This window comes from Sceloporus undulatus, chromosome 5 (genome assembly GCF_019175285.1).
Source record: "Sceloporus undulatus isolate JIND9_A2432 ecotype Alabama chromosome 5, SceUnd_v1.1, whole genome shotgun sequence".
Lineage (NCBI taxonomy): Eukaryota > Metazoa > Chordata > Lepidosauria > Squamata > Phrynosomatidae > Sceloporus > Sceloporus undulatus.
This window is the reverse complement of record NC_056526.1, coordinates 82,304,921-82,317,270: the sequence shown is the minus strand read 5'-3', so window position 1 is coordinate 82,317,270 and position 12,350 is coordinate 82,304,921. Positions and strand designations below refer to the sequence as shown.

Genomic DNA, 12,350 nt, shown 5'->3' with positions numbered 1-12,350 from the left:
TTCTCCAGCCAGCATGACCAAACACTTGTTCATGCACAGAGCTGGCCTTTTCCACCTCTGTTTTCCTTTACAGCTTCTTGATCCTTCCTTCTCTCACGTTGATTCTGAGAGACTTTGGATTTTCCAGAACATAGAACAAAGTGTAGGAGAGGAAGAGCTGTACTGTCCCACTCACATATACCACTGGAAGAATTTTTGCATCTAAGCAGTGCTTTTGCTTTTGCTTCAAAACAAAAAACTAAAAACATTCAGAAAAGCAATCAGAGATGTGACTGTGAGAGCCAACTTATAGTTATAGTCTACTGCCCACTAGACTTAAGCCTTTGGAAAATAGCCATATTTGATTAAGCCAATTTGACTCAGCCTTTATTTGTGAACATCCATGCAATATTTTTATGATTTCCACATAGTTTAAGATGTAATTTTTTATCATATGAGTTTTAGTAAATCGGTTGATTAATCATTTAGTTAAATTTGTGTAAATATTCATGTAAGTAAGATTTTAAAGTAAAAAACCTGTTTTAGTGATGTTTATGTTTATGATGACTGCTACAACACATTATCCTATAAAAAGTGTTCCCTCCTACAAGAAGGAAATAGGGATGTGCCACATTTAAGAGTATACTTGCCATCTGTAGTTTTCCAGTTATCTGTATTCAAATTATAGAAAGGGCTGGCTTGCACACAATATTAAACCATGGTTTGGCACTACAGAAATGAACCTGAATGAGTCTGAGTAAAGTGTCAGACATCATGATCACCCCTTCCCCCTGTGCAGCCAAAGGGGATGTTGGAAAATAATAATTTCACTTCTAAATAATTCCTTCTTTACTGTTGTGTCCAGATGAGGAATCCTAATTTAAAACAAACTTTGCTTAGTGTAGTCCATTTCTAAACTCACTGTCCATTTCTAAACTCATGGGATGAAGGTGGTATGTTTAGAACCGTACCAGAGTTTATTTTAAACCTGCAGCCCTGATTGGAATGTAACTTTAAGCTGATATACTTTAGACTTGAAACAAAGCTGTGTCAAAGTTTTCCCCCCCAGCTCATTGCTTCAACTAATCCATACTTGTCCAAAGGGGCCAGGAGCATGCAGTGTGTCGTTCATGCATTGCATGCAAACCCACAAAGAAAAATATACACCAAAAGATAGTTGTTGCTTCTGAAGGTTTCCAGTAGTGGTGATTACCTTAAATCATCCCCCCAGCCCTGCCAAAGAATCTGCTAGGCATTTTTAGCTGAAAATGGACTCGTGCTGCAGTTGCCTAGTGTGTGCTAAATGTTGGTGCAGTTTTACCTGTGAGCCAGCTTAATATTTTAAAATCTGCTACCCCATTAATATGAGAGACACTTTTAATTGATTTTAGCAGATTAGCCTAATCTATGAACCAATTGAACACTGTAGACCTCCACTGTTTTATTTATCTGTAGTCTTCATTTTTATTGTTCTAGAACAGTGTTTCCCAAACTTTGTTTCTGTTTTGGACTTCAACTCCCAGAAGCCCTCTCCACTATGGTAATCAACCAGGAATTCTGGGAGCTGAAGTCCAAAACATCTGGAGTTCCAAAGTTTAGAAATCATTGTTCTAGGACACTGGCTAGCTGATGTGGCCTGAAGTGCCTTTGCCTAGCTCTGGTCATTGTGTCAATTGTAACTGTAACCCTTTATGGGGAAGATGTATTTGGCCACTGTGATCCATGTCTTAATTAGTATTGCTCAGTTACATTACAGCAATGTATGCTGTGTGAGGCTTCCTTGGAAAAGTGTTTGGGAGCTACAGCTAGTGCAAAACGCAGTGACCAGCCTGTTTTCTAATGTCCACTTTAAAGACTCTATCACTTTGTTTTTCAACCTATTGCAGTGGCTCCCAGTTTGTTTCTGAAGCTCAGTTGGGGGTGCTAGTGTTGATACAACTTACAACCTCTGAAATATCAACCTGCCTAGATTTGAGATCTTGACTTGAGGCCCTTTTGTATGTCTCACCAATCTGAGAAGCTAGGCTGGCAAATACATTAGGCAGGTCATTTTCTGTACTAACATGGTGTGCTAAATGTTATAAATTATATGAGAGCTTTCTTGCTAAAAGTTAATACATTTTTAGATACTTTACTACAGATTTCTAATTGAACATTAAATTGCCCTTAAGAGTGTTAAGCACTCAGCACAACAACATCACTAAAGTAAAGCCTGTATTAAATAGTTACAGGACTCCGACTCAATTTAGAGAAGATGATGGAACAGAAGAGTGGTGCGGTGAAGGCCTTAACAGGTGGAATTGCTCATTTGTTTAAACAGAACAAGGTATGTTTTGGTTCATGAATAAAAGCAGTCATTTGCTCTCACTCTTGCTATCCACTTAAAAGATAGTTTGCACCCCTTCAATCTTTAGGTTTTTACTTTTCTTAGCAAAAGAGTGGAAGGGGAGTTTGTGTCTACACAGGCTGGATTCTTTATATGATTGTCTGATCAAGTTGCCTGAACAGCCATAAATTTCCTTTTCATTCAGCAAGCAGATTCCATTTAGGAGTTTTACCTCCATCTTTAATCTAAACTGATGGATTTGTGAGAGGAGTTATCAGGAAGCAAGAATACCAATAAGCTCTTTAAGCTTGAACAGATAGTCTGATCATAGTTACTTAAATCTATCAAATGAATTAGACAGGAAGTTGTCCATGCTTACCTAAGAATTAGATCTTGTATCTAAATCTGCCAGCACTTTGTGCCCTGCTGCTCTTTTCCCCTCTGTAAAATATGTGCAGCTGGAGGATCCAAGGTTTTTTAAACCTTTCCGTCAACCTTATTGGTATCTTGTCAGGGTCCAGCTTCCTTTCTGAGTGATCATATACTTTATTCATACTTCTCAGAGTAGTTGGCTCACTATCCTCTTTAACGTCTTGAGAACCACTTTGACCAGAGCAGACTGCTGGTAGAAGAAAATTGTGCATGGAGTGCATGGAAAGTTAAAGATAACTGCTTGAAACAGAAAACATGCAGGGGCAGATGTGTTGGCCATTTAACAAATACAAACAAAAAACCATCAATGATATCTTTATTGGCCAACTGAAGTGCACAATATACTTGTTGCAAGCTTTTGAAGCTCCATGGGCTTCTTCATCAGGCAAGATGTTACAAACCAAACAGGAGGAAAAAAATTGGAGATGTTAGATGCATGCATGTTTTTTCAGTCCTTAGTAAGTCCAGGCAATTTGCATCTCAACAGGGACCCCTCTTTTGCAATCCATTGTGTCTCCATTCCAGTGAAGTTACAGGCCTCTTCGTAGGCAGAGAACAGTGGATTCCTCAAGACATCTCCATGTTGAAATACAAACATCCTGCAATGCAGCTGTAGTGAACATGTAGACTGTGTAGCAGAACCAATGAGAGATCATGAGACTTGCAGTCCAGCATTTGGGGAACCACATTTTCCCTGTCCCTGATCTAGCATTTTCCTTAGTAATGCTATGTGCCATGGAAATCTGTGTTAAATCTACTTGTATATCAGATTTAAAATCTTTCTTTAAAAATATCACAGTGCTGTTGAAGTTGGTGGTATGGCTAGTAATAGCCTGAAATGTTTCTGAGTTCATTGACTTTAAGAAGAATATATTTTTGTTTGCTTGCTTGCTTTTGGAAGGTGACACATGTGTCTGGATTTGGAAAAATAACAGGCAAAAACCAGGTCACAGCAACCAAAGAAGATGGCAGCACTCAAGTTATTAATACAAAGAACATCCTTATAGCTACAGGCTCAGAAGTGACACCTTTTCCAGGAATTACGGTATGACCAGACTCTATATGTTCACAAAGCAGTACTTTATGAAGTAAAACTCCAAAAATATTATATCATTATGTTGTCACTGTTAGATGAGGAAAACTGGTGGCATTTTATATGCAGATATATTTGTATACAATCTTCTTTCATGTAAAGGTGGAAATTCTCCCCTTTCCCTCTTTAAATTTCTTTAGATTGATGAAGAAACAGTAGTATCATCTACTGGTGCATTGTCTTTGAAGAATGTCCCTGAAAAAATGGTTGTTATTGGTGCTGGTGTCATTGGTGTGGAACTGGTAAGAAATGTTCTGCCATTTGTTTAAACCATTCCTGCACTCAGATATAGTCTAGCTGCAGTGTAGATGTTAGCACTAAGGTGTAGTAACAAAAATAGAGTAATATGGTAGTATATTTAAGGCAATTAAGCTCCTGCTTCTGAAGGCCTTTGGGATTAAGGTTTTATAAGGGCACATCTAGTGCAAATACTTTGTCTGTGTACAGATGAAGTATACCATCTTTGTAAACTGATTTGTCTTGCATAGTTTTTCAGGGTTTATTCAAGAGGCATTCTTATTAAATTGAGTGCTTCCAAGTAACCAGGCCATCTTTCCATCTTGTTCTCTGTCACATATTGATAGCCTGACATGATAGTGTTCTGTGTTAACTGCCTATCATGTTTCTTAACAAGTTGATTAGTATGTAAAATTGGCATGATAGTATGAAAGTTATTCTGCAGATTTGTTAAAAAGTTCATAGCTGTATTTATTCTTCCACGTTAGGCATGCTATTAAGCTAATTAGTTTGTAGCTAAAGCTACAAAGGAGCTATGAAACTCTCTCTTTTTCCCCCCTTTTCTGAAATGTTATTTTTAAATATTGGTTTGATTGATTGCAGGGCTCGGTCTGGCAGCGTCTAGGTGCCGATGTGACAGCTGTGGAATTCTTGGGCCATGTTGGTGGATTGGGCATTGATATGGAGATATCTAAGAACTTCCAGCGTATTCTTCAGAAGCAAGGGCTTAAATTTAAACTAAATACCAAAGTTACAGGTGCTACCAAGAAACCAGATGGAAAGATTGATGTTTCGTAAGTACTGAGTATGATAAATATATTCCTGAATTAGTTTGTTCTATAAAAAAATGATCAGATTTAGGACTGGGAGAACAGTGGTATATTTGAGACAAATGCTGAAGATATTTGCAGTGTACTTACTCTCTGGAGAGATCTTTAAATGTGCAGTTTTCAGCAACAAAATGACATATTATTGAATTAAATACACTAGCTAGACTTTTTAAAAAAATAACAATTGAGTAAATCCTTCTTACTCATGCACAACAATGAATGCCTGAACAACGTTTGTAGCCCTGTTCAGGCACTCTTTTCTCTAATGAATAGAGGGAGCTGAAGCTCCAGCCCAGCCCCTCCACTCCCAGTCTCCTCATGATGATGATGATATTTATTTGGTACCCACCTCTCCCCATGGATTGAGGTGGGGAACAACAACAAATCAACAATGAACAACATCAATTAAAGCACATTAATTAATGTGCACATTAATGTAACAGTTCAAAAGGACAGATAAGATATAGATATTTTTATAACAGTCCATATTTAAAATTCAGCATCTAAATTCAAAATCTAAAAATCATCTGGATAAGCCTGCCAAAAGAGACTGGTCTTCAGTACTGTTTTACATTCAAACAGTGTGTTCAGCTGTTGAATCTCTTCTGGCAGGTCATTCCACAGTCTGGGGTGGCTGAAGAAAACATCCTCTGGCTGATAGTTGCCAATGTAGTTCTGGCTGACTGGCATCAATATCCACCAGAGGACCTGAGTGTACAGGGCAGATTATGGGAGGAGGTGATCCTGTAGGTAGCCTGGACCCAAACTATGCAGGGCTTTAAAAAAAAGACAAAGATGTTGCTGAGAAAATCTGAAAAGGATCTCTTAACTACATTTGACCCTTAAATTGTTTTATACTGTTAAGGCAGGGCTTCCAGATATGGAGTTCAGTAAGTGCATTCATTTGAACATGGATAGAATGTATGCTTTTCACACCTTTTTCAGCAACTCAGGAAAGAAACGAAGGAGGCAGGCCTGTAACATATACAGAAATAGGGTGGTGTCTGGAATGCCTGAATAGAACCGTGATTGAAACAGTTTATTCAGTGGTGTCCATTCATTACTGAGGTGGTAGTTTTTTTGGTGAAACCAACATAAGCTGATTATAATATGGTGTGTGTTTGTACACATGCTCATTTGTGTGGCTTAATGTGTTATCCATGTAATCACACATACCTGTGAGATAAAACAAAATAATTAGGACTCACTTGTATGAAATGTGTTAAAAGTGTATAGCATCTTTACTCACCAATGTTTTCCTGCTCCCTTTTTCCTCAGGATTGAAGCTGCTGCCGGAGGCAAGGCAGAAGTGATTACTTGCGATGTACTTTTGGTTTGCATTGGGCGGCGTCCTTTCACTAAGAATCTTGGTTTGGAAGATGTTGGTATTGAACTGGATAACAGGGGTAGAATCCCAATCAACAACAGATTCCAAACCAAAGTGCCAAAGTATGTAAACTAAGCAGGTGGTTTTGTAGTTATTGGAAGTCAGATATTTTAGTTCACTAATGTGCTTGTAAACACTGATTTTATTCTAGTACAGTGGTGCCTCGGGTTACGAAATTAATTCGTTCCGCCATTCCCTTCGTAACGCGAAAATTTCGTAACCCGAAATAGCTTTCCGTTAGCGCTGGAAGCCTATAGCATTTGAATTTCGCGCCGAAATGAATTTCGTAACCCGAAAAATATTTCGTAACCCGAAACAGTTTTTGCCAATCCAACTTTTTCGTATCCCGGAAATTTCGTAACCCGCGCATTTCGTATCCCGAGGTACCACTGTATTAAATAAAAAAATAAGAGCTACTGTATGTTGTTGAATTGGATCAGGATTTAAGATTTATCAGATCAGTTGTTTTGCCTACCAACATTCTGCTATTACTATTCTGTAACTGATACAGAATTTGATTCCTGTATAGATGACTGAAATGTCTTAGTTGCCCTTGGATGAAAAAAAGGCTGTATCTCAAAAATATTTTTGCCTTAGAATGTAAAACGTTTTGGATAAAATTAGAACTGTTAAACTGTTTCTCAGACTAGCTTTTCTTAACCTGTTCTGTAGGTGGGGTATATTTATGCTTAATTCATGATAATGTGTCCAAAACATAACTTGTTTAATATACATAATAATGGAATTTCTCACTTGGTTTCAATTCCCTGGCAGCATTTATGCTATTGGTGATGTAGTTGCTGGACCAATGCTCGCTCACAAAGCTGAAGATGAAGGTATTCTCTGCGTTGAAGGAATAGCTGGAGGTGCAGTTCATATTGACTACAACTGTGTGCCTTCAGTAATTTATACACATCCTGAAGTTGCCTGGATTGGCAAATCAGAAGAACAGCTGAAGGAAGAGGTACTCTTCATGAATTCTGCTCTTTTCCTATCCGTAAAACAGTGTGATTTTATTCCATTCCAGAACCCATGACATACAGCAAGTTCATTCTGCCCCACAGACAGGTATTAATGGACCTGACAGTAATGGTGATGCAAGTGAACACTAGTTTGTGGGGGGCAGGGGATTGAAATAGATTTTATTCCATTTCAAAACCCATGATATACAGTGTGCTTGCGTCATACGCGGCTTTCAGTGTTTGAGTGTTGAAAAGAGTCACATGGATGATGAATTCTGATGAACTTAGGTTTACCAGCTTGGTGTATGTACTATAGCTCATGACCACTCATTCATTTACCTGTCCACTCCATTGAAACCTGACTTGGTTTTGATTGAGCCTGCAACTAGAGGAAAATGTCATGCGTTGGATCTAGACTACGTTAACACCCTTTTGCCTGTTGGGGCTTTTGCATAGTATAAGTGTTTCATCTAATGCCTGTTCTGTGCTCTGTTTGCCTGTTTCTCTGAAGTCAGATAAAACATGAATGTACTAATGTGAGCTAAGTTGAGTGATCTGAACTAAAATTCTGTATGGCAGCAGTTATGAAATTCCCACCTAAGGGAAGTCAGGCTGGGTCCATTCCTACTGAGTTTTTGGCAGACAACCAGGACTGCATTCTGCATGGCTTTTGGTTGTTAAGAGCGATGTTAGTGTTGGCTTTGAGGATTTTTTAAATTTTGTGTCTACCATAATTTTGGTGAATTGGTATTCCTACAACTGAAACAAAAGAGGACTATTCTTTAGGATTCTTACTGTTTTGCTGTATTAAAAATAATAGAAATTGTCCATGATAAGACCTTTGTGGGAATTTGATGTGGGATAGGATAGGGAGAATATCTCCCCTATGAAGAAGTAAGGAAATTATTTCAAGCATACATTCATATTTAAGCATGTGATTTGTTTCTGTTGTTGAAGGAAAGTAGCTCTGGAAAAATGCTACTTGTCCTCATTTTAGGCTCAGATTAGATATGATGACAGCAGATCTGTGCATGTTTTAAAGACAATTGTGCCTTCAAGTTGTTTCCGACTTATGGTGACCCTATCATGGGGTTTTCTTGGTAAATTTCTTCAGAAGGAGTTTGCCATTGCCATCCTCTGAGGCTGAGAGCGTGACTTGCCCAAGTTTATTCACTGGATTTACATGGCTGAGCTGGGATTGGAACCCTGGTCTCCAGAGTTGTAGTCCAACACTCAAACCACTACATTACACTGGCTTAGCTATTGCACAATTGTACAGAAAAGATTGCAAGAGGGGGTGGTCTAATTTCAGTTTAGAAAGAGTTTGCACAGTTGTGGAAACCTAAACCTCTCCTCCTTACAGTATATCTCCTGGTAGCTCCTTTCTCCAATTACCATTTTGTTCTCAGCAAGGCTAATTTCCAGTATGGGGGCCCTATTTGGAAGAAAAGGAATTGTTGGAATCTTGGGCATGGACAGGAGGGGGGCCTTCCTTTTTTTGACCATGTGTCCCTTCCTTAAATTGTCCCCATCCTCCAGGTTCTGCTTTTGGGGAAATTGTAGATCTTGTAGAAAGATGTACAGTTGTCATGTCTAGGTTGGACAGATGGAAGCTGGGAACTCCATGATGAAAATGTTCAAATACATTACTTGAAATTCCACTAGAAACCTTTTGTTTTATATTTAGCTTCTACACTGTGGGATTCCCCACTATTTATTTGGTTGTATGAAGGAATGTTCAGTAGTGTGAGCCTCCATGAGGTGCCATAGTTCAGACTCAACTGTCTCACCTTCAAGAGAACCAAGCTTTAGCATATGGTGCCCAGTGTAATGAAGCCTCTGGTTTTTCAGTCAAGCTGTATTTAGTTTTTTTCCAGGAAGAGTAAAACTGATATTTTCCTGTAATTTATAGTAGCCTTTTTCTTTTTAGGGGACAGAGTACAAAGTTGGAAAATTTCCATTTGCTGCTAACAGTAGAGCGAAGACCAATGCAGACACCGATGGATTGGTGAAGATGCTAAGTCACAAAACAACCGACAGGATGCTTGGAGCTCATATTCTAGGCGCAGTGAGTACTGTGCAGGATCCTTTTGTGTTATAATGCTGCTGCAGAATCATGAATGTCTTTGCTTCAGGTTTTGGGGCCAAAATTATGGATTTTGATATGACCTGTAGCTAAGTCAAGGATAAAACTCAGGGGCATGTAACAAAGGGTGTAAAGGACAAAGCAAAGGTAAAGGATGCCAAAGAATTTACAAAATTACATCAGGAATAACTGTGTGCTCAGTTACAGATGAGTAGAGGGGAGTCAATGCTTGTAGGACCAATTATATTCTTGACTTTCCCCAAGGGATTGTTCCTTTTTAAATAAATTATAGTACTTAAATTGACCCATGAATAAATCAACTCAAATTTTTGGGGTCAACATTTGTGACTAAAATTTCTAGACTAATACATGAGTATATACTGTAAACCTATTTTATTTAAACATACCTTATTTGTACCAGACAATGATTTAACCTCCCAGATCCCTGATTTGCCCCTCTTCTTACAAGCCTCATTGCTTTATCTGCATTGTGTTCTTTCCTTCCACTATTTTGGTGGAAAGTAAATAAAAAATTGAAGGCAATTCAAATAAACACACATCTTTTTCATAACTCAATCACTGCAGACTGGCTGGCATCTTGTTAGGCAGTTATGCCATAATAAACTGATTTATAATCCTGTAAAGTTGAAATGTTCTATTGTGCAACATTTGTATTTTTGGGAGGGGATCAGAGATGTATCTACATTTTTGGGACCACTGCACAAACAGACTCAACATGGAGCTCCATCTTGCGACTTGTCCGGTTGCGCTGTGGAACCTCCCATTGTGCAGGATGCCCAGATACATATTGTTGATATTATTAGAAGGATTGTCTATTGTGTCAGAAATGTAGTTGTGTCATTGTTGAATTACAAATCGTGGCCTCTGACACATGATCTTAGCCTTTGATATTTTTTTTTAGAAATAAACTTAAATGTCTTTAATACAAACACTTGCAAGCATCATGTCTCTGAACTGCATAGCTAACACAAATGTACACTTTAGTCTTATTTTAATTATATGTAGAGCTATTCTGCTTTTTCCTCTTACATTTATTACTTGCATTATTATTTCTTCAGGGTGCTGGAGAAATGATCAATGAAGCTGCTCTTGCAATGGAGTATGGAGCGTCATGTGAAGACGTAGCCAGAGTTTGCCATGCACATCCGGTGAGCCAAATAATTGCTGCTGGAATTCACTGTTGTGGTTATGAATGCATAACATAGAATTATGCGTCTATCGTTTATTTATATTCACAAAGACTGTGTATTTATGATCATGGCACTATTGCTACATTGTGCAACTGAAGGGGGTGTAATGTCAGTATGCTACAGCCTTATTGATAGAACAGATCTCCATCATTTATAGCAGTGGGTAAAACAGTTCCATCAAGATGCTTTACTGGGAAGCAGCTGCTATAAGTGATGGAGGTCTATCAGTCAGACTGTAGCATACTGACATTTCCACCCCCTACCTCTAATGATGCAATCAGAAGCAGGATCCCTGTTGTAACTCCTCCTTGCATCAGAAATTGCTGGAGGGAAAGGGTATGTGTGTGGAAATGGCAGTCTGCTGTAGCCTGATGGATGCAACAGACCTGCATCACTCACAGCAGCTGTGGACTGGTGCAGCAGGAATGGCATTGGTGCCAGGGCAGGTGGCACTATTTAGTTAAGTATACTTAACTAAGTATGTAAAGAGATCTGATAGCACCTTTGAGATCAACTGAAAGAAGTTGGCAGCATGAGCTTCATAGACTTAAGTGCATTTGGAAGATGAGAAAGTAGACTTAGGGGTGGGAAAGATCTACTCCTATTTGAGCCAGTAAAAAGCCGCCTTAAGTGGCCCAGCCCCAATCCCAGGGCATCTTCTGGGTGCTCCAGTGGCATGTAAACGACATGCCCCCATGTGGTTGGTTGGGCAATGTTTGAGTCTTGGGAGTGTGCAGCATGTAAACACCGTGCTCTCAAGCCACCCAGAAAGTGGCTTAATTTACTGGTCTGTTCTGGCCCTATGTCTACAAAAGCTCATGTTGCCATCTTCTTTCTTTCAGTTAGTCTCAAAGTTGCTACAAGTTCTCTTTAAATACTGATATTACATACTAACATGGTAACATGGCTATATCTTTGAATTTTTACTTAACTGAGCAGTTGATTTAAGTAGCTAATCTAGGATCTCAGCCCGCATGTTTTTTGTTTGTTTCCTATACTCCTTGCCCAATAAATTTCTTAATTATTTTCTTTTATTTTCAACAGACTGTGTCTGAAGCCTTCAGGGAAGCTAACCTGGCAGCGTCATTTGGGAAGGCTATCAATTTCTAAAGTGAAGGGATATCTATGATATACAAAGCGTATTTTCAAGTGAAAACTGACTGGAAGCTTTGTAGAAAGCTTAGCCTTTTAAATATTTCTGGGACTCTTAAACGAACTCTTGTTAAAAACATAAAATATTTAAAACAATATGAGGTTGTGGGGAAGGGAAAGCTCCCAATACCTGTATATTAAATATATTCAATTCTGTTTGCTTCTACATTCTGAATTTTCCAGAAATCAAGCAACGGAGATCACAACTACAGAGTGCTTAATAGTTTTATCATGTTGCTGAGCAAAATATAATGGCTCATTGTTATCTAACGTTGTTCTGTCATTGATGGAGAACCATTACTGCAGTGACTTGACAATATAGGCTGCTGTCACCTTCGCACAGTTCTATTGTAATTTAAGTGAAAAGATAGCAGTAGATTTTTACATAACCTTTTTGCGTTCCTCTGAACTACAGCTAGACTTAATTCGACACTGTTCTTAAATTATATTGAAGAGGACTTTAAAATGTGTGAAACTCACTTGGCTTTAGGAATAGCCATTTAGCTCCAGGCCTTTTTTAAATACTGAAAATACCTCCACTTGAGTAAAACTGCAAAAGACAACCAAGTTGTTTCATAGAAACAAAAACAGGATGGAAAAGCAGTTGGCAAGAAATGCCTCCTCCCTTTTCTTGTTTCATTTGCAAAATGTCTTG

General features: G+C 38.5%; 1 protein-coding gene across 1 annotated transcript in view; it reads left to right on the top strand.

Moving 5' to 3' along the window:
• The window catches only part of DLD (dihydrolipoamide dehydrogenase), a 203,985-nt gene extending 192,134 nt beyond the window's left edge, over positions 1-11,851 (top strand). The window contains exons 5-13 of the mRNA XM_042469623.1: positions 2,205-2,305; positions 3,639-3,782; positions 3,971-4,072; positions 4,671-4,861; positions 6,176-6,346; positions 7,059-7,248; positions 9,177-9,314; positions 10,412-10,501; positions 11,588-11,851. Of these exons, the coding sequence (XP_042325557.1) occupies positions 2,205-2,305; positions 3,639-3,782; positions 3,971-4,072; positions 4,671-4,861; positions 6,176-6,346; positions 7,059-7,248; positions 9,177-9,314; positions 10,412-10,501; positions 11,588-11,653 (1,193 nt within the window). The 3' untranslated portion in view covers positions 11,654-11,851. The remainder of the gene's footprint in view (positions 1-2,204; positions 2,306-3,638; positions 3,783-3,970; positions 4,073-4,670; positions 4,862-6,175; positions 6,347-7,058; positions 7,249-9,176; positions 9,315-10,411; positions 10,502-11,587) is intronic.
• Positions 11,852-12,350: the final 499 nt, after the last annotated feature.